At 49.0% G+C, this 25,198-nt stretch overlaps 1 protein-coding gene across 4 annotated transcripts in view; it reads right to left on the bottom strand.

Annotated features, from left to right (window-relative positions):
- Positions 1-25,198, bottom strand: part of LOC126544723 (cGMP-inhibited 3',5'-cyclic phosphodiesterase 3A-like) — a 343,612-nt gene that overhangs the window by 33,432 nt on the left and 284,982 nt on the right. For all 4 annotated transcript variants that reach the window (XM_050192179.3, XM_055077818.2, XM_055077819.2 and 1 more), the window contains 6 exons: positions 8,706-9,175; positions 6,023-6,351; positions 4,580-4,755; positions 3,911-4,090; positions 2,965-3,076; positions 368-505 (listed from right to left, as the gene is read on the bottom strand). In XM_050192179.3, coding sequence (XP_050048136.1) covers positions 368-505; positions 2,965-3,076; positions 3,911-4,090; positions 4,580-4,755; positions 6,023-6,351; positions 8,706-9,175 — 1,405 coding nt within the window. The remainder of the gene's footprint in view (positions 1-367; positions 506-2,964; positions 3,077-3,910; positions 4,091-4,579; positions 4,756-6,022; positions 6,352-8,705; positions 9,176-25,198) is intronic.

Raw genomic sequence — 25,198 nt, 5'->3', positions numbered from 1 at the left:
ATATTCGAAAGTCAAAGAAATACGTAATTTTTTACAAGATTGAGCGTGACTGGAGGGCGGCTAAAAAATTCGGCCTTGACTACATGGTGCACTCAGATCTTCTCGGGCTCCATTGTTTTACTGAACGTTCCAAAATAATGTCGTTCGACTCACAGTACCGTCAAATGATCCTGGTATAGTCAAGGATGTATAAAGTAGGCTTCTTGGATAACGAGCGTGGTGACTGCAGTCTTTGATAAAGAAAAGTAATCGAAAGACATTGAGAATTGCCCTTTCGCGGCGAACGAAGTCGCCGAGAACAAAACTGTCGTTGTTCGAATAGGCCGTTCCTAGCGACCGCTGCGCTTGACTCACGAATAAGCGTCACCTGCTAGGAAGTTTCCGGCCGTCTTATGTAGTGGTGAGTCCGTGGTGTCCGGCACCACTTGTGTAAAACCAGGAATGGCTTGCGACGTCAGGTAGTACACCCCGTGGAGGACGTCCGCGGCGTGCATTCGATTGTGATCTGACACACACACACGGAAAAGTAAAAGCAATCAATCGGTTAACATGGAAAATTCTCGAAACGACTGCAAGAGCACAAGCGTGACGTCCACATAAAAAAAAAAAAACACCATGTGTTCAACGTACTTATGGAGCGCGCGCACAAGTGCAATGACGTCTTCGCGAACATACATGTTCATAAATAGGAAAAAATACGAGCACGCGAAAAGTGCAAGGACAAGAAAGACGGCACTAATAGTGCACCCTCGTTCCCTGTTCTTTAGTCTAGAAGCCACATAAAGGTGTGCCACTTTACCGTTCAGACAAGCGGACATGCAGTAGCGAATTGTCAGCACAAGCGAAATCGAAAGTGTCTCTTAACCAAATCATGTGCGATTTTTTTGTTGAATTGGCAGAGAGAGAGAGAGAGAGAGGGAGGGAAGGATGCACAGAAAGGCAGGGAGGTTAATCAAAGGCATTTCCGGTTGGCTACCCTGCAAAGGGTGGGGAAGGGTGAAGAGGGATAAAAAATTACCGACGATTACGTTAGTTCCTAATGCGAAATTTGAACGCAGCAAATAAGCTGTTTCACCTTTTCGATAGATTGAGGCAAAGAAATCGAGCAACACATGTATGCGCTATCACAGAATTTTTTTGTTTATTTTTCACACGTATTCCTTTAACAAAGACTCCACTAACAGTTCTTGACAGTCATGAAGGAAGCTTTGTGGTCGGAGAAATAGACTGATATATGTTCGACTTGGTACACCAATGCTTGATTCTCAAAGACGAGATCTATACAAGTGCCTCGCGAGGTTGTCACAGCCGTGGGACGCGTTACGAGCGAGAGGAACGGGATGTTCTCCCGCATAAGTGTTAGGAAATTGCTGTTTGTCTTTATGTCAACATTAAAGTCCCCCACTACTAACATCGGTGTGGATCGATGGACGGTTAATGCGAGTTGCAGGAAGTGCACGACGTCCCACCGATCTGGCTCTCTGATTGCCACCGCACAGGGGTTGCATTGGAGGAGGAGCGAAGAAAGGAATTAAGTTCGAGCCGGCGCTTTGACAACCGGAGGCTCGCAGGAAGAGGGGGGAGGGGGGCGGCGTGTACACCCAGCGGCAAACGATGGGGGCAGAAGCGCGCGCAGCAAGCGGACAACACGATAAAGGGAGGAGGGAAGAGATAGCAGCGACTGACTGATGCCGCTGACGCCGATAGTGAGTCAACCCCAGCTGCGGAGTTGGTTTCAGGGACAACGCCGCCGATGCCGACACAAACAATATGATACCCTCGCTTCCGCAGCGCTAAGAACCAGGTCTAGCCGTGGGAAGGTGGTCACGTATTCGTCGACGTGCCGGGGCCTACGTGAAATAACCGGCGCGTCGGCAACTGAAGAGCACCCTATCTGCCACACAAGAACAGGGGGAGGGGGGGACCCTTTCCTCCTCTTTCTGCATGGCGGCGACGGTGTTCTATGCAGTCACGTTATCTTGACTCTCTAGCGGCGTCAGCGGCATCCAGCGGTATCAGTCGGTCGCTGCTAGCGCTGGGGGGATGAAAGGGGGGCGGAGCTGGTTACGAGGCCGACGACAACGCCGACGACGACGCGAAACCCAGGAACGGACGCCAAAGAGCTGCGCTCTAAAAGAAAGAGAGAGGAAGGGAGAGATAGAGAGAAACAGAGACGAGCACGAACAAACCGCGTACAGTACAGAGCGGTAGGGGGCGGCGTTCTTAATGTCCCCTATCGTGAAGCCCCGCACAACACAGCAACCTTAATAACGCTAGTACGGCCTTCAGCTCGGATGTTGTGTGGTTGAATTGGCAGATGTGTCATTAATGTATAGGGGAACACTGCGTGGAACGTAAAAAGCCTCAACACTGAAAACATAGGCATGCACTGCGTAACTGGTGGCACCATTTTGCGACGGTGACGTCATCTAGCGCGCACAGAACTAATTTGAGTGACTGTGGTATGCCTGTCGGCTGGTGCAAATGTGTCAGCAGCAAGAACGCTTAGAGTTGTACAGTGGAGCTATTTTTCTCCTTCTAGGCGAGCAAAGATGCAACACAAGGATGCTTCTAACGTATTACAGTTTACAAAAGCGCAATAAGATGGCATTGTCAACATCACTGTTACAGTCGAGATATATCCGACCTTCCGGTATGCCATAAAATGTGAGGTATTTTGTGGAAAGGCGTAAACTCTATCGTTTACAGATTTAATACGCAGAAAAAAAAACTGAGATAAAGAAGTGCGATTGACTGTTATCGTTACTCCCTGCATTTCTTTCTTTCAGATTTCATTATTATTTTGACCGCAGTTTGAAAAATAAGAACTTAAAAAGTACCTCTTGAACCCCAATCTGAACAATTTGAGAGAGACAAGCAGTTGCCTACATTTTCACAACATCGCTACCATGGCAAAGGTTCGCAACGATAAGGAAAGATAAGAACAAGTGTCCTGGGACTCACATGGTTTTTCTCTATAACCACTCTCGAGTGCGTGGAAGTAATGGAGAAACTCGGGCTCCGGGATTTTGAAGGCATCGAACAGACCAACTTCTAAAAATACGCGATAACACATCTGGAATACAGAAAAAATCATCCATGAGATCCTATATCTCCGACACACCCATGTTAAGTCGATTAACAGTTTTTTCGGCAGTCGTACTGGTTTAAGGTGTAAACTGTCTTAAGAATATGTAATCGGGTTGGGTGTCACAAATCGTTTCATATTGCCAATAGGAACGCAACAATAAACGCGGTTTGAGCGAGGACGTGGTACCTACCGCGCAGGGCCAATAAATGTGACAAATTCGTATTTAAGGCCGTCAATTTTCTTTATCACGGAAATCAAGAAAGAACAAAGGCGCAAGTTCAGCGACAGGACTATTTAGTGAGTACCACTGAGAGATGCCTCAGGTTGCACTGTTATTGTTCTGCGGAGTACTTTTCAGTTTGTTGAATACTTGCCTAACCGTGCCAAGCAGTGGGCCCCTACGGAACCAAGTTTCAGCATAATGCTGTAGATTTAACGCTTCAAGCGCTAATTTGAAACCATTATTGTGCGCAAGAGAGCCAAGAAGATAGCATTGCGCACAAAGAGATTTGATGCAGTGTCCAATCGACAGTTAATGGTGATAGAGACAAACATTGTCGGACGTGAGAAGGGCGCTCGTTGGCAGTGTGGCTTTCAACAAAGCTGTCACTATCGGCGTTTCCTCCAAAATATAGTTAAGTCTGTGTCCTTTCTTCCCTATCTAAGTCACTCTCAAAAAGAGGGTCAACATCAATAAAAACCGATCAACGCGATTCGAATGGCTCTAGCAATCGTATGGAAAGGACACGTGCTACCGGACAGGCTCACCCCAAACTGGCGTCTAGCTAAGCACTTGGGAAATGGGGCTGGATCACAGACCTTGCTGAGTATGGTGTCCGGATTTAGCCTGTTGAGATCAAATATAGGGTAGTCCCACTCGGCTATCCGGCCCAGCAGTGGGTCGCGGACGATTTCGTCGGGCAGGAAGAGGGTGTCCCCCACGTAGAGGCCACCCCCTTCTTCGCGGTCGACGTCCCCCTCGTTCCCCGATCCCGAGTCCTGCAATGTGGTAAATGAACAGAGAATGAAATAGAATCACTGAACGCTGTGCGGGTTGGTAAGGTTCCGTGTCACCGACAGGCAGGCGTACAAACACGGACACAAGAAGAAGCGAAATGGTCAAAACAAATGCCGACTATCAACTCAAAGGTCGAACAGTTGGCCAGACTTTCTGAGGCATCTTATTCAGCCAACTTAACTACGTTTGGGTGGATGTCTCATTTCCCGTTTATTAATTACTTCTCTCCACCTTGCGGGTTTCCGCAGAACTGTCCCATTCAAGCACTTTATCCCTGTTTGTAACTTTTATAGAACAATGTGCTACTCCCTCTGTTGGCCCCCTTGGTTTTCGATTTCCACCGTTCCTAGTCACTTTGAGCGCCCAAGCACAGCAGCCATCCAGACGACACCCATCGATCGTCCGCGTGAAAGGTCAACGCAGACGAGCGACTAGAGAGCATAGAGAGATGAAGGCAGGTGGGCAGAGACCTCGTCCCCTTTGGCACCAGTGGCGTCCTCGAGGCGTCTCTCGCGGGGCCTTGCCGCTAGCGTCGCGCCCACCCGAGCCCCGCAGAGTCCACACCGAACGGGTCCCGCCGTCGTCGCTGCCGTTGTCGCCGTTGCCACCGCGGCCGTCGCCTGCTGCGGCGACCTCAGTGCACCCTCTGTGACACGTGGGAAAAGAGGAACGGAACGGGCGTATTAGCGCGACAATACTTCCCGGCCTTCTTCGTTTATTGTGTCAAGTCGCTGAGCAAGTCCCTGAGACTGTCAAGAGGACCTCCGGTAAATGTCGACAACACGAGAATCAACGCACTGTTAGCAACAAGGCGACGCCAGGACAGTAAAGAAAGACGAGCTCTCGAGTAATTATAAAAAAAAAAAACGTACGCGTAATGCACTGGATGTTCCAGCTAACTTTGGAAACCTCAATAGAAAGAAAGAGAGTGAGAGAAAAAAAGAACCTGTGCGCCACGCGAATGCAACAGGCGGAGTAACTTTTATATTATTATCGTATATTACCGTTTCTCGTATGTTATCTCTATGTTGTGCAGCTAATTTTTTATTACCAAATTGTATATTAATTAAACAATACCTAAAATAATGATGAAGGCTCAACACCTTCAAAGCTGTAAGGCCTATTGAGAAGTATCCTAATTATTTCCCTCCATGAAGGTAGCTGCTGCGATTTTAATTTTTGCGGGCTCGATGAAGGTGCGTGCGTTAGGAAAAAGTGCCAGATTAGTAGACGCTTTCGAAGACGTTATCCCGAGAGACCAATTTCAACAAATACAGCTTAGTTGAGTATTTCTTTTGGCGCACCTCGAATGAATGAATAAGCAAAACGAATTTTCTTGAGTCGGTTCCGGCTCATCTACACTAAGCTCCCTAAACAGCTTTTGTTTTGTGTCCTAGAGTTGTAATCTACAAATTCATCTGAACCCAGTACTTATGTTTATCGACTCTTAATGAATTAATGCATGAATGAATGGATGAGGCAAGGAAGTAAAGAAGGAAGCGTGGGAAGGATGGATGCAGGCAAGTTGGAAAGGCGGTAAAAAGGAAGGAAAAAATGTGAGGGGGGGAGGGCACTGTGGGCTGCTATACGTACATTTATAAAATACGCAGCTTTATTTTAGTCGTCATGAGAGACGCCACCCTGGATCGAGCACCTGACGCGAGCTCCTCTTCTTAACCTACCAGTCCCCGCTAGCTCAAGAACGCGTGATCGACAGGCGAGTGAGAAAAGAAAAGAATAAAGAAACAACAAAGTAATGAATGAATGAATGAATGAATGAAGGGAGGGATGAATGAATGAATGGATGAATGAATGAATGAATGAATGAATGAAGGAACGAAGGAACGAAGGAAGGAAGGAAGGGAGAGAAGGAAAGAGCGTCGACCAACGACCGTAGCCTTCGTCGAGCTCACCCAGCACGTTGGGCCCGCTCGCCGGGTCGTTGGTGTCCGACCCGCTGGGCGAGTCGTTGCTGGAGTCGTAGTCGGACGTGTGCAGCCGGCGCACCGAAGGCAACGTGGCCTGCTGCTGCTGCTGGTCCGCCGAGGCGGCGGCCTCGCCCGCCGCCGCGCCGGGCGTCGTCCCGGCGGCCAGGCTCAGCGGGTGGAGGCTGCACACCGTCTTGCGTTCGCGCACGCCGCGCCGGGAGAGCGCCGACGACGGGATGGCCGTCGTCGAGAACGAGCGGCCCTTCGGCTGCAGCGCCGACGAGCTGGACGCCGGGCCGCGAGCCGACGAACCGCTGCGAGAGGGAGGGGGTGAGAGACGGCGACGACACGAGGAGGAAGACAAGTGGGGGGGCAGTGAACAACCGCGTGAGCATCAAGAGGCAGGCCGGAAAGCGAGGTGACTCTAGCCTGCTACTGTACGTCGCAGAAGTGACTTGGCGGAACGATGGATGCAGAATAATAGGGCAGATGAGGTATAAACGTCACGTGGACTACCGTAGGCAGGGCAAAAGGGAGATAGAAATAGTATAGGAGAGATTAAGCATAAGCAACAAGTTGGATAGCTGTGAACACAGGGCGAGGAGCAGAAGGAAATAGAAAGATGAAAGATTAGCCAGCGGAGTTGAAGCTCCGTATTTACAAATTAGCTTAACCGGTGCACTGCATTCACTGCAACTGATGCACTGCGTAACTGGTGTCGTGCACTGAAGTATACGAATCTGTCTTGACACACGTAGACTACGATCAGAGGAAGGTATTGAAAGTGACGAGATGGGATGGCTAATAAGTGAGTTGAGAGATGCACCTCGTTTGACGTGCAACAGGAAGCCAGCGGTGTAGGCAACGTGCATAGACTAGTGGCTACGTAACCGTGAACGGGCCTCGGCAGGGCCACAGTACTTGCCTATAGTTTCTGTTTCAGCGACGGCCGAAAATTTACTACTCTTGGAACGCTTCTTTAAAGTGTCTTTTCACTTCGCCTTCTAACGGTCATGTTGGCTCTCAAGGACGATATAAGCACCTCACTCATACTCCGATGATAGTGAAGAGGACAGCGTGGCTACACCAGCGGACAAAGTATAATCCCCGAAGTAAGAGCAAAGGGCGGGGGTCATCGGGAGTACAAAGAACTCATCCGAGGAGAGCCGCTGATAGTGAAAGTTCCAGCGTCTTAACGCCGGAAGTCAAAGGCAAGCCAAAGCTCGCAGTACAAGGTAACAGACCACTACGGCCCGAAAGAGCGTTCAGAAACACCTCTCTAGCCCCTCTAGTTAGCTAGTCTTGTGCTACACGATGTAGAATTGAAGCACTCGCATCTCGTCATCCTTATACTTTGCCACAGAGAGGTCTTGGTATAACCGAGCCCGATGCAAGCAGGGGAAGATATTACCAGGGGAGAGACACGGTGCTAACAAATAGAGGAACAATTACGTGCGGACTCGTATTGGTCATTGCTTTTGTCCGCTGGCGCTGTATCTACGCTTAATTTCCCCCGAACAAGGCCCTACGAAACATTTTAGCTGCGCTACTGAAGGCCTTTGCTTGACGTGAAGACTTCCTTCTTTTTATGCACGGAAGACGGCCTTCGTCACAGTGTCTCACTGAGCTATCATCGCCTGGTGCACTACACAATAGATATCAGAACATGCTCCTTCAAATTCTACAGTGCGCAGTGTACATATCAAATATTATGCCATACGGCAAGCCTTACCTAAAGAGAGACTAAGTCTAGAAACGCGCCAAGACTGCACTGTAAGAGGCACTTTCCTTCAATAACGCTCCTCGGTGACTCCCGCGGTGAAAACTTATCTGGGAAACGTGTCTTCACTTGAATGTCGTCAAGCAGGCGCTCAGATGCAAGCATTGCAGGATTTGTGTCTTCAGGCAGACGCCCAAAGGCAAAAATTGCGGGATTATTGCTCAAGAAGCGCCGAGGAACTATGGTGCGCGGCCTTTGAGACGACAAAGAAGCGGCGGCGCAATTCTGTTGGCCTCGGTCAGTGAGCCCCATGGTGACAGCGTCACTCGAGAGGCACAGTTGTCCTATACTGTCTTTCGCACAATTTCAACAGCTTGTGCCTGTCCCCGTTATTCGTTCTACTGTCAGTTTCTGCACTGTCGCATTCATTAGGGATAAATATTATCCCCCGTTCTTAGATCATCGTCCCCCTATTTACGTCCACTGCCAGGATGATGACCTCTCCCAGTGATCTTCAAATGCGCCTCTCTTGCGCCATGCGACACCATGTTATGCCTGCAAATTTCCTCGCGCCATTGCACCCTCTAGTTCTCTGACGTCCTCGACTGCGCTTCCCTTCTCCTGGCGCCCATTATTTATAACGCTAACATATCGTCGATTATCCGCCCTACGCATTTCATGACCTGTCCAACTGCATTTTTACCCCCTTAATGTCATCCAAGAATATCGGCTGCAGAACCACTTGCGCTCTGATCCACAGCACCGCATTCGTGCGTCTGAACGTTAGTTACGCCCCTCATTTTGCTTTTCAACGCTTGTACGTATATCTTTCTGTCCCAAACCGTCGGCCAAATGGCGGGCGAGGTACAGCTCGTGCTCTGTAGTGCATGTACAATACAACACAGTGCAATACAATACAATGCAATAATACGTTATAATGCGTAATACCCGGACGCCGCTGCGTGGTTCGCCAGGAATGCCTGGTGCTGGGCGACGGCGGACCCCTCGGCGGCGGCTGCCGCGTGCCTGAAACTAGTGCTCCTCTTTCGGCTGGGCTCTGGCTCCAGCGTGGGCATGCCCGTCGCCGAGGTTGTCGTCGTCCACGTGCTCGTCGACATGCGCCGGAGCAGGCCCGGAGGAAGATTGCGGCGCAGCCTCTTGGGCAGCGCCGACGGTCTCTCTCCGGTGTACGGTATCTCCTCCGTGTCCGAGCCGCAGTTGAAGTCGGCCAGCGAGACCGAGGCGCCGCCGGGCCTGGGCCGCGGCTGGGGCGGCCCGTGGCTCGGCGGCGACAGGAGCGTGGCCAGCGCGCGCAGTCCGCTCACCACGTGCGGCGGGAGGTTCGGGTCCAGCAGCATGTCCGTCACCAGGCCGTGTGCCTCCGCCAGCAGAGCGACGTCCACGGTCGAGCTGGAGCCCTGCGCAACGAGGGGAAGGACGTGCGTTCGCTTTCACAGATTCCGATGTACACACGTGCGGTGCATCACTACGACATCACTACGGCACTACGGTGCATCACTATAAGCCGCCGCTGCCTCAAACTTAACCTAACCTGACCGGCAGTGGTGGTCCTTAACTGTGGCAAGACGCGTGTTGCGTTCGCACCACCAGAAACTCACTTGGACCTCGAGGTCTGATGGCAGAATGGTGAGAATAGAAAGCTTCTATGCAATAGGAGTGGGTTGTAAGAGACTCGCTTCCCCAATTAGCCCTAAAATTCAAAGGACAAAAATTCACCAAGCATTGTTCTCGGCATCTCTCTGTATGTTGCCGTACCCTTGTATAGTTGGCGCTCTTTGACCGGAACTGGGCCTTGTGCCAAGAAAGTCCATTAATCAACCAACTCACGTAAGAGGGAAAGCAGCCAGATTATTCCTCGCTCATGGCGCCGGCAGGGACCCTGTGTATTCTTTCTCAACTTTGCGGCAGCGCTGGCGCTGTGAAACTCGTCGTGAAATGCGCCTCTAAACTTTATCAAGTCTTCTTTTGAACACTGCTTTAGCAGCGACGGCGTACGGCAGAACTCTCTCAGTGAAGTGAAACGCGACATTGCGATTACGAACCCAACAAATGCGCTGGCATTTCACCTGCAGGTTGTTTACAAAAATATAACACATTTTCAAAGCTCTCGTTAACCAACTAGCTCGTCTGAGGGTGTTAATTATCGAGCTATCGCTGTCTTGGGCGACGCTTAGTGCTTTTTTATCGGTGGTGCCGTCAGCCAAAGGCGAAGTGGGACAGCGTTGTGTCTCTTCTTTGTGCCTGACTTCTTCTTCGTAATATTTCTTGCGCTTTCCAGAACGATGCAGCCGAAATTACCACAATGGTTTCGAGCAATGGCGAAGTGAAGTGCAGGACGTATACCAATTTTAGACCCCTTCAACTGTGACGTACATTACAGACGCGGTTTGTGGCCTCTTGCGCACGCGTTCTAAAGTTTCATTACACCGCACTCCTCAGACGTGCAACTTGAGGGTCGTCTAAGGCTATTTCCTTTCTTTCCCTTTTCATTCCGACAAAAACTGGAACGCTAGCCGCCTCATTTGCGAGCCGACGACCGAGTCTCCAGAGAAACTGCAGACCTCTCGCTCACCTAACTAAACGTAACTATCGAGCACTGTTTGGCTTCATCAAACACTTCGGTTCGCTCGCTTCCGGTCCGGTAACTATAGAACAGCATTCCGGAGAATCGGGTAGGTAAAAAAATAAAAAGTGGGGGGTTGGGTGGAGTTCGAGAATTAGTGTGCAGCGCCTCTGCTTGGACACACGAGTACACGTCAAGCAAAGCCGCCTCCCAACAGGCCCGACAACTTTGTCACAATTACTGTTCTAAGTACACTTTCGTGGACAAACAAAGCCGACGAGTCCGTCAAGGAAAGCACAGGAGCACACACACACGCACACACAACGCACGCTCGAACACAAAGGAGCGCGTTTGCACACTCGTCGAAGGGGTCTGCAAGAGAACCGCTTTTGAGGGCTTCTTAGGGCTACATCACAAAGAAAGAGCAAAGACAGCGCAAGCCTCATTTAACCGTTTGGCTCGCAAGAGGTGAAGCGTTGGGTCCCTTTTTCGCCGAGAACTTCCCGCGCCGCCGCCTGCACTTTGCCTCGCAACGTCAGCAGGAACAGCCAGCTGTTTCTTGGTCGACTTGCCCACAGCAGAGACCGGCGGGTTGAAGGAGGCGAAAACAAACACTCGGAAGGTAAGGACGGATGTTGCTGGACGGAGCACGGCCAGCTAAGTCAGGCGACAGTGCACGTGACAATGGGGTTTTCAAATAAGGGAGAAAGGTGTTGCACGGAGGATAAAAGGAAATGTTGTACATCCCGGTCCATTTTTACAGCGAACAAGCAAGCAAGAGAACCAAGAGAACCAAGAGATATGGAACATTTGGTCGCCTTTATCAGAGGAAAGTGCCTGATATAATGAATTCGACATACTATGAGCCTAAATTCAAACGGGAACGATTCCGAAACTACTCCAATGTGTTGTTCCGTTCCCAGGTTCATCTGGATTTCATAACAACCCGTGGCTGGATTTAGACGCCGAAACATACATTTGAGACAATTCCATGATTCTCAGTGAAATGCAATCACGTGTAACGGTTAGTTATTCCCTGTTTGTGTTTCCATTTATGAGGATGGTACACTTGCACATAAAGAAAAATCAAGCATTTGAGCCATAACTGAGTGATAATCGGTGCACAATACTAGATGCGTGTTCGCTTTCACACTGGACCAAGATAATGCACAGGGCCAGGAGATGGCATGACGAAAGCCGGGCTGGAGGGAGCGTAACGCGACTGAACGAGGACGACGCTATCAAGGTGCAGTACGTGGGCGATAGGGACGACGTTGTCAAAGTAAAGGGAGCAGCACAGTACAGGACTGCTGCACATCGTAAGCTTAGAAAGAAATTCCTTAATTAAGGCAGCGCTCGGAAACTTTTATGGCCTTTATCGGCAATGTTTCCCGATGTCCTGGTAGAACCAAACAGAAGATTTCGTGGAACAGAGCTCGGCGGGCGGCAACTTGATTGCAGAACACGAGCTAAATAAGGAAAAACTTAGCCTGCGTCAGGATAGAGAGCATAAAGTCGGGTAAAGGAATATCAGGATAGACCATACGGGAGGACAGGATCTAGGGGCACCAGCAGCAGTACAAGTAGACGAGAACAGAAAGGAAAGCATGGAGCGGCGAGAGATCGAAAGAGCAACCTGTATGAAGAAGTGATGTGAGGCAACACCCTCTGTGTGAGGGCGCTTGGGAGAGAGGGTATCAGAGAGAAGAGAGCGAGGATGGAGGGAGTGAAACATCACTATTTACCGCAACCTCTCCTGTTCGTCAGGAGAGAAGAGGCAGGCTGCATGCGGTTGGGGAAAGGACAGCGGAGGGGGGGGGGGCAGAGCCAGGGTGTTGGCAGAGGGCGTAAGCGGACGAGGCGTACGTGAGGACGGCGAAGCGAAGGGAAGCGGGAAATAGGGAATGCGCTGGAGTGGAGGCGAGGCGAGCCTAATTACCCCGGCCGGAAATTGGAATCCGCCGCGCGAGGCGTGTGGCGATCGACACTGTTTCAGCCAGCACCGTTGCGTGTCCTCGTTGCCGCGAGGTGCGCAGCTAGTATTTTGTCGGCCTGTGTTCCATGCATAGTACAGTTTTTCGTGTGGGCGGTCAGCACCGGCGGCAGCCCACGCTACAATAGTTGGCGAAGTACCGCATTTTCCCAACGTTAGGCACACCTGTGTAGCGATATTGATTATGGGCTCTTAACTGGCTTTCGTCGTCGACCGCGCCAGTAAGATCATCACAGAGTTTTTATAAGGATAAAACAGCAGCGTTTCTACGGCGAAATCAAATCCCAAAGTATATTTCTTGGCAGGCGGTAGTTACACAGTATACCGTAAAGCCAGCACTGTTGGCAAGCAGTGTGGATTTATGCGCGACTTACGCGTCGTTAAGGTTATAACATACCAGAATCATAAGGGTTGATAAACGTGCGAAGCCTGCCCACGAATGTTATCACTCCGCGTTGTACGCGTAGTTCCCTGCGGCTTTCCTTGGAGGGCACTGTGACACCGCACAGTTGACGGTGACCCTGAGTTATCTTCATGCTAGAGCATAAGCTCTACACACACATCGCTACCCATGTTCTGTTATCATTATGCCACTTTATAGCCACGCACTCTACGCGGTAACATGAGGAGGAGTCCACCGTGCCCTTACTTGAGCTGGTGTTATTGATATATCGAAAAAAAAAAACACACTGACATCTATCCGAGAGCAACGCGAAGTTTTTCTTCGAAAAGGCATCAGTCTCGGATTCACACCCCGGACGAGAAGGGCATTTGATGCGAAGCATTATGTAGGAAGCTCTCAGCAAACTCACGCAAGGTCATTTTAAAATTTTCGGTTCACTATAAAAATTACTTTTCATCTCACAAATTCGGCAAAGATACTGCTACAATCGTATACTAGGCCTAATAATGCCCGTAATATCCACAAATCTTGAGGATATATGCAGTAGTTAATTAAGAATTTCCAAATAAAAGTCAATTGCGATACCAAATTTTGATTTTATGAGTAGTGGGAAGTCATAGGTTAACTTAAGAGTTCGAAAATGGTCGATCCGTATTAGCTATGCAGTAAGGGTTCATTTACGATGAGTCACGTGGCTATGCGATAATTTGGGGGTCCTGGCTCCTATCAGCACGAAGGCCACATCATCCGCAACTAAGTCCGAAACTCCGCTCCCGTTGAAGCACCAGAGGCGCTGCTACTACGCAGCTGCCGCAGAGGCGCTCGCTCATTCGAGCAGTTATTAACCAATAGGAGAATGGCAGAATAATATATATATATATATATATATATATATATATATATATATATATGGTCACATTATATGAAACACGTCACCTGACCCCTCCATCAAATGTTTGGTCGTTTAAATAAAAAGCCTCTAAATATTCTTTGTACCACGATTAGTCTTCCTAAAGGAATAGTCTGTCGTTTTTGAAGTACCTTCCCTCTATTTTGTAGTGGTTGCAGTGCAAAGCGTGCAGAAGCTTTTAAAACAGAATTTTCGATTTCCGTATTCTCTTCTCCAAACTGTGTACGGATACCGACAACACAGATTACAGCACGCGATGCGAATCTCGGAGGCTGGGCATCAATGAACCACTTCGTTCGCCATGACTGTGTTCGCTTGCACAAGGCGGCGCCACTTGTCAACACGCGCAATTTCGAAACGATGGAAATTACTCTCCCTTTAAAAGAAAAGTTAGCGGAAGAGAATAAAACACAATTTCAGCCAATAAAGAATTGCACAGAAGCAAAATACCTCTCCCTGCGTGGTTTGGTTTCGTGACGGTTCACGGACTTGTTGTACTGTTTCACCGTCGAGCGGCGCCACATGTCATTCTGGTGCCACTTACGGAGCAGAACTAAAGAAAGGAAAATATATGTCCATGTTTATGAGATACGAGACTGCTCATGCCCATTAATGTAATATGCTATCTTCTCATTCTCAACACTACACTCTTAGGCAAGGTTACACCCTTTGGCTTGCCCCTTCTGCCACACAACAATAATCGTTATCTGCCTTGATGCGTTTCCTTTATTTAACGCTGCGAGCCCGGAACTTTCCAGTAACGAACGCCACGCGCGTTATCAGAAGGGGCACTCCAAAGGGTGTAAACTGTTCTATGCTGATAACGCGCGTGCCGTTAGTTACTGGAAAGTACCGGGCTCGCAGCGTTAAAGAAAGGAAACGCATCAAGGCAGATAACGATTATTGTTGTGTGGCAGAAAGGGCAAGCCAAAGGGTGTAACTTTGCCTAAGAGTGTACACTGTACCCAACACAATCCAAAGACATGTTTCGGCGGTAGTTTTTTGTTCGAGTGGGAAACTTTCAGAGAAACGCACAGAGGTTTTCTTTTGTAGCTTCTTGCTACACCAAGGTGGATGAGTATTTTTCCCTGTCATTAAACTTGCTCGACGTTGCAGAATTCTGCAGAATTAATTTATTGTATTCTATAGGCACGATATCAAATATTGTCTTCAACTTCGACACGATATCGGTTCAAACGGTGGCAGCTGCTGTACGAGTACATAGCGGCTGCTTTCACTCATCTTTACAAAATGGTTGTTGAAGGTAGTGAAGCCAATTTCGGTTTCATCTGTCGCAGGTATCATGTTTTCATGGCATTCTTTTGGGAGAGCAAGTGGCCAGGTTCGCAGCTACGATTCGAAGCGACATGTGAGCTGTTGTGCCTTGTCTTCGTAGTTATGAACCTGCCGTCTTGTTCATTGAGTCGATGTCGTCTTAGCATGATCTTGTCACTGCTGCCATACGGTCATCGTGATGTCGTGCTCGTCAGGTTATCGTAGTGCCGCCATTATTGTTGTGACATTATTACATACTCTCGTCGTGCCGTTGTTCTAGTCTTTGTCATGCCACCATCGTTGTGCCATTGCCACCATGCTCTCCTCTAGCCGTTCTCTTCCTTGTCATTTTTCCATCGTTGTACTCCTCGTGCACCTACCGGTGGCACATACACGAGTTTCCTCGTAGTGGTCCCCTTTAAGGTTGTTTGTATTTCGCACCCTGACAGAACTGTGTCAGGCGACGCTTATATTCGAGAACACACGGCACGCACTGCTGCCATGGTGGCTTCGTTTGACTCGGGTAAAACAGTAAGGAGCAACTCGTGGGTATCATTGAGGACGGTGCGACGCCCACAAATGAAGCGTCACAATATCCGGCCTGCTTATGCACTTCTTCCCGTTGCTTGCATTGCGGAGGAAAAAGAAAAATCGACGAGATAGTGTATCGAGCTTTCGCGTCAACGTTCCCTCCGCAGCGAAATACCACAAAAACATTCGAACCGTCTAACCTCCCGCATCATGTACTGACCATTCGCCATTCCCTGGTGCTAACGGTTCCAGCAAGTGTAAAAGTTCGTGCGTGCGCTAAACGGCGACTTACAGCTTTTACCTCGAAATTCTCACTAGGCTTTCAATTAACAAAAAAAAAAATGTTTTAGCGTCTCCACCAGCATGAGGGTTTTATTTGCAATAGAAGGATATATTTAGCAGAATCCCGTCCGGCCAGGAAGAGGAATGATCAAAAAGAAAAGAGAACGCCGATCATGTAAAAAAAATCCATTTGGTAAAAAATTAAGCGAACTCTGGGCTCCCACACGGAAGTCATGTTCACAATGAATATGGATGCCGCATAGGAGCCGGAATGTTTGTTAATATTTCACTAAATGCTTTTTTTTCTTGTTCGGCGTTTTCATTGTTTCATCAAAAGCCTACCAAAGTGCTGGTAATAGCTCGTGTTTTCTTGTCTGAAACCCCTTGGGTGTCATATATTTGAACATGCAATCTGTACTAATTGTCTGCCTTGTCTGCTGATTCACTACGCGAAGTGTCCTTGACTGCTGGCATTGCTACAAGAACAAGTGCCTCTTTAACATCGACACAATATACAAAGATTCGTTTTGCACCACATATTTCGCAATTACGTGATGATGACACGAATGTGATGGGATGCTGAGCAATGTCTTTTTAATTCGTACCTGCTATCTGAGCTGTCTAATGTGAAGTGCTGCCCTGATTCCACTTGAAGTTACCTGAGGTAATATCTTGTAAAAGATCCAAAGCAAGCTAACTGACCCGTAAATAAATAATTTGCCCACTCCGTTTTACGAATCAGTACTTGGCTAACCTTCTTTCCAGTCTTTGACACGTTGGATGCCATTAGGGATTACAAAAGGCACAAGTTCCCTTCTCGATACAGAGGGACTCTGTTAGAGGGAATCTCAATATTACTCTCCAAGTGCCTTTATTCACAGCCACGTGGTTGTTCCGGCACAGCACAATTCAGACCAATAGAACTGCTCTTACTATAACGTCAAGGCTGCTGAAGACATTACCCTGTTTGCCTTTGCGTACATGTTGTTACAGCCGATGCAAAATGCCCTCACCGGTTCCCTGCTTCCTTCGTACTGCTTTCTGAATCTCTGTGAAGTTTTGATCTCGAGTGTAGCTTATTTTCCTCTCGTTAATTAATTTTGGCAGTTCACCCCTTTAACGTTCACGTTCTTTCACGTAACATCTGACAATTATCGATAATTTTTAACGTCTCAACGCTACATCCTCGCTATGAGGGACGCCGTAGTGAATGGCTCCGGTTTATTGCTGAATTCATGGAGCTTTATTCGTGAGCGATTTCTTTTTCCCACTCTACATTCTTCGAAATAGGCAACATTCAAGGGCTTGACGAGGATTTTACGAGAAGTTTACGAGCACAGTCCAGACCCCCGAGTCGCATCTCACTCCCACTTCCTTCTATTTACATACTCATGCGCATCATTTGAATTTCGCAAGTAGCGACCTCCAGCACCGCAGTCGCCTCGAAGTAAAATGTCATTTGTCAGTAGCGACCCGCACACCAATGGTCGTTCTTGCGCCTATACGACAATTTGCCGCCAGAACGCTCGCCGGATAGCCATACACACGATGCCGAGAATCGCAATCCATGACATTACGGAGAAACGAAGTCCGGCGAACAAGTGTGTGAAGGGAGAGAGGAAGGGTGCTTCGACAAACACAAGGATAAATACCGATTCAAAAATAAACAAACCAAAAATAAAGCAAAGAGCGCGAAAAGATAGAAGCACAGACTAGAGCAGAGGCCACGCCGAGGAGAACGCGAAAGCAGTATACTCCGCGTTTATTTAGCCGACCTTCATTTTACTCCCTTTCTTTTTGTTTCGGCTCGCCTTTACGCTCTAGTCTCCCTTACTCCCTCCGCGCGAAGTGCGTGAGAGAGTGGCCCACTTCGCTCACAGCGGGCGCCCACGGAGTAAGCGGTCGGGGAAAGAGAGTAGTTGAGTGTGCCGACTCCCCCTTTCCTCTCTTGTTTTTTTTACTCCCCTTGGGGAATGATCCCTTTCCGGCGGCCGTCGCGACAGTAAAAAGCCTAGCGGCGTCAATCCGGGGGCGCGCGTCGTAAATGCGAATGGCAGCGCCACCACCAACGTCGCCACTGCACGCTAGAGGGAGAGGTTAAGCGTTAGAAGCTGGCGTAAGAACGACAAGCGGAGAAAGAGAAAAGGAGGAGAGGGTGTTCTGAATTGCATGGCCGCGTCGCTAAGCCATCGACGACGAGGACGACGACGAAAACTCAACGGGCAAGTGACTCGGAGAGTAGGAAGAAGACAAAAATAGGAAGGCGTGAATGATGGGCAGCAAAGCAAACGCTGCAACGCAAGCGAGGTGGAGAGAGATGGAGGGCGAGAGAGAGTGAAGGGAAGGAAGGGTAGAATGACAGCGCAAGCGGATCAAGCGACGGCGAAGCAGCAGCGGATAGCATAGTCGAAGTAGTAGTGCTAGAGGGGATGAGACGGGTGAGGATAAAAAGCGCCCCCATCCCCCCCCCCCTGAAGCCGTCACCCGAATACCCGGGCGCCACTCCGCGCCTTGCTTTCCTCTTATTTTTGGAACGGGAAGGCGACCGACCGACAACGGAGGACTCGTAAAACGCACACGCCGAGGCCTCTTCCCTTCCCAACTTCCTTCTTCTTCCGCTAGACGGCGAGTGCGCGGAGGCATTATCAATCGCGAAACCAGTGCCCCCCCTCCATCGTTCTTCAACTTCAGAGCCAGCGTTTTCCCTTCCCTCCCCCATTTACGCTTGGCCCAACATGTCCAATACTTCTAGTCCCACCAAGCGTTTCCGTGTCTGGGAAGGGAAGCCGAACGTGGCCGGTTGCCGCTGCGAAGGCGAAGGGAAATGGGCGATAGCCTGGCGTGAAAGGGCGCACGTAACGTAGGGGGTAAGGGCGGTGTGACTATAGAGAGTGTTCTAGATTCAATGCTGTCACGTCCCTGGGCGACGACCGATTGAGCCCCCTGTCGGTAAAAGTAGGGGAAGCGAGACTCGGAGGAAGAGTTCCAAAAGGGCTTAAAAGGGGAGAGAGAGAAAACAAATAAAAGGCGTTAAAGTGAGAGCACTGTTGGTTAGAGACGAATTCTAGAGTGTGAGACCTTTGTTTTCTTCCGAGTGCTTTGATTTTTTTTTCGGTATGGAAGGAAGACAGAGCCGGCGGAAGGAAAAGAATATGATACTAACGGCATAAGAAGTGCGGTTTCACGCAGGCGATGGTTAAGGGAGTGGGGGAAAAGGGTTGTGCGTTGGCTGCGAGAGCACTGAAGGCCAGACGTGGAGTTCGCACAGAAACAAGCAGGAAAAAAAAATCGGCTGCCACATAACGTCGAAATGCGTGCGGTGCCGATGGAGTTCCGGGGCACTTAAAAAGAAAGAAACAAAACGTGAAAAAAAGCTGTCGTATTAAAGGCACGCGAAAGCCTTTCAGCGATACAGCTTGGAAGGTCGTTCTATTTAATTGTTTTTTCTTTTGTACCTTTTTTCATTCCTTCTGACGCTGTCTGCATTGACAGGAGATATATTTACTGTGAATGGACGTCCCTTCTGGGTTTCTTTTCTTTTTCTTTTTGCAGATGTTCGACAGAAAATTTCCCTCGGCAGTTCTCGGTGTCGTACCTGCCAAGAGGCGTCTTCACCCGTCTCGGAACTTCAACGTCTGCACTTCTCTCCAGATTGTTGACTGAAGGCCGCTGACTGGATTGCGAAAGCCGTGGTAGAATGCAGCGACGGAAGCCGCTTTCGCTCAGTACCTGTCTTTGGGATGCATATCCAGAAGGAAAACGCGGAGCCACTCAGCCACACAGATTCCCCTTTCCAGCTTTGTTCCGATGGATGATGTTCGTGGACATGCATGCATACGTGTCTATAGTATTCGTAGGCACAGTTGTGAGGACACATCGAGAAAGAAGCATCGTCATTCGATACTGTCATAGAGAATGCGTCTTGAATTATTCGTCTTGAATTGCCATCTCCCGCCTTTCCCGTGTTTTCGTCCTCATATTGTTATATAATCGCTGCAGTTTGCTTGCAGCTTACTCTTTCTTCATTCATTGTACCCAACCCATCCCTACAGCTCTTCGGGGCACGAGGGCATCAAAGCAGTATATTCCAGCACAACCGATCTCTCGATGACTGCCGACATCAATGCAATTAGCATTCAAGCAGTGTAGCGACAAACCAGAACGCCACAGCCGTAGCGCGTCATGTATGAGACGTGTGCTGCAGCCGGGATCCTACCACGCGCGTCCACCTGGAGACGCTACGCCATCTAGCGGTGCGTGTACGAAGCGTGCATCCTTTTGCATGGCCTCCAAGATTGACGCCGATATTTAGTCCCTCGCCGCGCGCAGGAATTCGTGGCGCCGGGCTATAGCGTCGCGCTGCTGTGCTTGAGGAACCCATGTGACGCGGGTTCGAATCCGCCCGGCATCAGAGAGATTTTAAACTAGTTTCTAAAAATTGAAGTGCGGCGAAAAGAGGTTAGGTAGCTAGACACGAAGTGGCTAATGTACAGTTGGTATGCTAAGCGCATTATAAATAATTCAGTTCATTTATCAGTATGTATGTTATGTGTGTGTATGTATGTATGTATCAGAAATATGATCAGTATGAGAGAGAGAGACAAAAGGGAAGGAAAAACAGGGAGGTTAGCAAGTGTAAATACCGGCTGGCTACCCTGTGCTGGGGAAAGGGGTAAATGGAATAAAATGAGAATGAATGGAGAAAAAAACAAGAAAAATTCACACATGGTCACATGATTCACATATGATCAGTTTAGTATGATTAACACTACAAAGCAACTTCCGAGTTACAACAAAAGCAGTAGTGATGCGACCCCGGATTAATTTTGACTAAGTTGCTTTCTTTAACCTGCACTGAAAACACGCTTCGCGCACGCCTTTACCACAATACCCCCGTCCTAATCAAATCAACGACATCATGACCCGCCCAGAAAACCATAGCCACCAAACCAGCACAGAGGGTAGTCATAATATTGCCCACCTTGTGCAGCTCTGAGACACAGAGAAAAAACAACCACGCGATGTAGAGGCAGGGACATTTTGCATGGGCAGCAAATGCTCTTCGATTGGGTATATAGGACATAAAAAGAAATACTAGATTGGAACTCCAGTGCAAGTGATTCGATGCACGCTCACCTCGATCTCTCGTCGCCCGTTTTCAGATGGCGTGCTTCGAGGCAAGGTTCGCGGGAAGTCAATGATGCTCCCTTCCCGCCTTTCATTCTCTCCGTTCCGTGGGCTTTCTTGAAATCGATTTTCGTAGGCAATTTGAGCAATCTAGCCAGCTTCCTCAGGGGTAGAATTACTGGAAGTGGACTGCTTTTGCCAAGAGGAGGCACTTGTTGCCCGCGAGTCTTTCACCTACAGTAATGTGGTCTCGTAAGAAGAAGCAGAGAGAAAGCAAAGACATAAATAAATTGCGGATGTTAAATAGAAAAGCGTCTGGTTGCCTACTGTATGCTAGAAGAGGCATATAAAGATGAGGGACAGCAAATAAGTTATGCGGAAGCCCGTAAGGGGGAGGAAGGCTCATATTCTAACCTAACCTTAACCTAACTTGACCTAAATCTAACATAATCTGAACTAATCTAATCTTAAACCTCACCTAACATAACCTAAACCTAATTTAGCCTCCATAGCTTCTTGCTATAGTAGAGTGGACAATTTTTTTTCTTTCACCAAAAAGGAGAGACAGAGAGAGAGAGAGAGGAAGGAAAGACCAGGTGAATGTGCGAGAAGCATACAACTGCCTTCATTGTGATGCAAGTCTACGATCAGTGGAGGCGATGCTTAAAGTCGGTCTGCACAGACAGCGATCATCGTCTAGTTGCGACAATGCGTAGGACAGTGAATGCCTTTGTGAATCTAATCGAAGGCAGTGGCAGAATAAGTAGTCGCTTTTCTCTTCGCAGGACACATCGCGTGCACAACTGTCAGCCCTTCCGGTCAGTGTAGACAAAGTCTCACAGAAGGCTACTCCCAACCACAGCCTCATGAGTGACAACGGAAGCCGCCAGAGTTACCAACGTGAAGTCTACCTGGGTAGCCAAAAGGCTGCAAGATCGAAAGTCGGTGCAATATTCTGCTGTACATGCTGGAAAAATACCGCCATAATAAATTGTTCACATTTCTACATTTTACTTGTACACTTCCTTGCCCTTTATCTCTGCACTATATCACTTCTAGTTCACTTGTTTAATTTTATCTTTATCTTAAGTTCGCCTCAATTGTTTCGCACCCGTTTTAATTGCAACAAGCGGGAGGCCACGGATGCATTTGTTGCACTGGGGACGTCTTCCTGTACGATACAGTGTATGAATCATGATAAATAATTCCGCCAAACTTAAATAGACTTGCATTAAAAAAATGGCCGACGATTGCGCTTCTTGATAAAGCGACCTTGGAGCTCAGCTGCTGCCTTATTTCAACAACCGGCAACCACATACAGAACCCGCAGTGCCGAACGGAGGCGGTTCTGCGTTTCGGATTGGGCAGCACACACCGCAATCCACCGCAATCGAGCCGGCGCTCGGGCGACGCAATCGCGTCACTATATAGTGGGTCACCGCCGCGGAGAGAAGGGGAGACTAGCAATAATAATTATTAATGTTTCTGCTGAAGTGGGATGAAACGGGTGGAGAACAGGGGTATTGAGTAGAGGTCACACACTCATTCCCTCCCAGACAGCCTAAATGTGGGCGCACAAAGATGGGGTGGGAAGTAGAAGTAAGGGGACGAAAGACTGCAACTGTCTTTCGAGTCATCGCAACGGCACTGAGCCAGGTAAGGGGAGGTATAGGCCAACAGTGGAAGCGGGATAAGGACAGCCAGGCGCAAGCACTGCCAGAAGCGACAAATGCATCTGAGGAACGCACCCCGCAAACGGGGAAGTGAGAGACACGGCTGACAGCCGTACAGCCACGCGACACGGAGACAGAGGAGCGGAGAGCAGTGGATCACGCGCGAAGCGGCAAGGAGCTCCCACCGCGGGCACCGCGGCAGTGCCGCGACAGCGGGAGATGGGAAGGCGGGAACGGAGTGGACAGTAGCGGAAAGAGTCACCGCAATGGCGCTACGCGGAAGGAGGGGGCGGGAGGACAGGCGAGAACACGTGATCCGGCTTTCGAAGACAAGGGGAGAGCAAGACTCGCGCTGCGCGCGAGAGATGGCAGCAGGAGTGCGCGCAGATAGAGCAGCGCACGGCTGATGACCTTGGTTACGACGAGGCACGATGGCGAGGCCGACGGCGACGCGAAACGCGAGGACGGGCGCCCAAAGAGCTGCGCTTTAAAAAGAAAAAAAAAAGAGCGAACGCAGATTCAACACACATGTTGGAATCTACATGAAGAGAACCTTTCTTGAATCGTTTCCACTAAATGTTGTGCATAGAGTCCCATGAAGGGCTGTTTTATTTTATTTACGTTGTACGTAGTCGTGTACTACTTTTAATTCACACCGAGATGATTCCAATGGCACCTTAAAATGCGACGTGCATGTTGTGATGACCTGGAGGCTAATGCGATGCTTGGCGAGTGGTAAAGGAAGCATCGTGAGCAGAGCCATTCGTATAAGGAAGCGTTAAACGTAGCAATGCATATTTAACGCTTCAACAAATCTGAGAAACGAGCGATGAATCAATCACCACCACCACGTGACCGCTAAGATGATCCGGAAAGAATTCACTTGTGCTTTTGAAACATACTTTCCTCTGCAAATGTTTTACGTGCTTACCCTTTCTGCATCAAAAGTGTGCGCGAAAACACCCGCTGCGTCTACTGGGCGATACACAGACGACAAACTCGGAGAAAGAGGAAATAAAGGTAGGTTAACACGCTACACATGAGCGAGAGTAAGGCAGTAGTATTAGCAGGATTGCCAGGACTGCAGTGCCAGCAGGATAGGGTCAAGTGCAAAAGACATTAAATTCGTGCGAGGACAAATGTGGTGGGCATTGGTGCAAGGAACGGTTCGCCATATGTGTTACCACGTTTGATCGCCGTCTCCGGGATCGACCCACATTTTGAATCGACCCATCGGCCCAGTTTACTTTTAGTCTGTTTCAGGGATCGGCCCATTTTGTTACACTGTTTCCGGGAGCGGCCCATTTTGTTAGAGTGTTTCCAGGATCAGTCCATTTTCTTACAGTTTCCGGTATCGGCCCATTTGATGTGCTGTTTCCGGCACCAACTCATGTTATTACGCAAGAAACTTAACGATAAACAGACAAGAAACTAAGTAAGGACGGGAAGTGAACGTTGGGGGGGGGGGCAATGATACCTTTTCGATTTTATTAAAACGAAAAGAACTGCTAAAGGCAATACAATCGTGATGCAGATACAAAATATGCGCCATCTGCCAGTATCTAAGAATATATTACAACGACCTCCGGTAACGAACTGGGGCTTGATCGACTTGATAAAAAAGCCGCAGTTTCGCTCGAAAGGTGAAGCATCGATTGCGAAAGCAAATTCGTACACAGCTATACGAAGTAGGGATAGTAATATTAATGGCCGCATGAACTTGTAAACTTTGGCTTGCTAACTAAATTAACAAGCATGGTGTCACGCGCACACAGGAAAACATGAACCAATCTCACTCGATGACTACAGACACTCGCTGTCAAAACGCTTGTGTGAAGAAGCACGGCAGCAGCAGCAGCGAGCGAATTGATCTTCATGCTGCCTCTCGCTTCAGCGCGAACTAAGCGACGAAAACACAGAGCCAACGAAGCTATCATCACTCGGCGCATGCATTTTGTCTCCATCGCAGATCGCTTTCAATATAGGGCCCGCATGCCCGTGCCATACGCAGCAGCCGCTGGAGTAAAATGCCCCCCCCCCCCGTCTTTCCCCTTTACTCCCCTCGATGCCTTGCGCGCGACCGAAGACAGCGCGCTTCCTCCTCCCTTGCGCGCGCGAGATTGAACCACCATCGTTGGCTCATCCTCACACGCTTTCACTCGCACATACAACATAGGGCGCGCGGCGACGATTTTATCGCCTTTGAACTTTATACGGAGCATCACGGCGACCGTAGAAATGCGCCTGGGTTATCCACATAATTCGCAATAATAAAAGCAGCAGCTGGCACAACGACATGCTTTATTTACGCTACCCCGCTCCTGCCAAGCTCCGAGCTGCGACGAGAACCTGGTTCACAACGACCGCACATAATAACGAACAGACTGGCAGCTGGTTAAAAAAAATATGATAGAAATAAATGGCAGTGTACTCCTGCTTCAAGCGCACAATGAAACAGAAAGAATAGATTGACCGAAGAGAAGAGTCACAACGCACGGTGGTGAAGGGAGGAAACGTGACGGAAATATACAGATGAAACGACAAAAGAAGTCGGTAAAGAGTTTCGCATTGTGGGTGCCCATCTGCTCGAGAGAAATATGGAAATGAGAGTGAAACACGGGCGCCCGTATACGAAGACACGAACCACTCCTGCAAGTGACAGT

This window comes from Dermacentor andersoni, chromosome 10 (genome assembly GCF_023375885.2).
Source record: "Dermacentor andersoni chromosome 10, qqDerAnde1_hic_scaffold, whole genome shotgun sequence".
Classification (NCBI taxonomy): domain Eukaryota; kingdom Metazoa; phylum Arthropoda; class Arachnida; order Ixodida; family Ixodidae; genus Dermacentor; species Dermacentor andersoni.
This window is presented reverse-complemented; position numbering and strand designations above follow the sequence as displayed.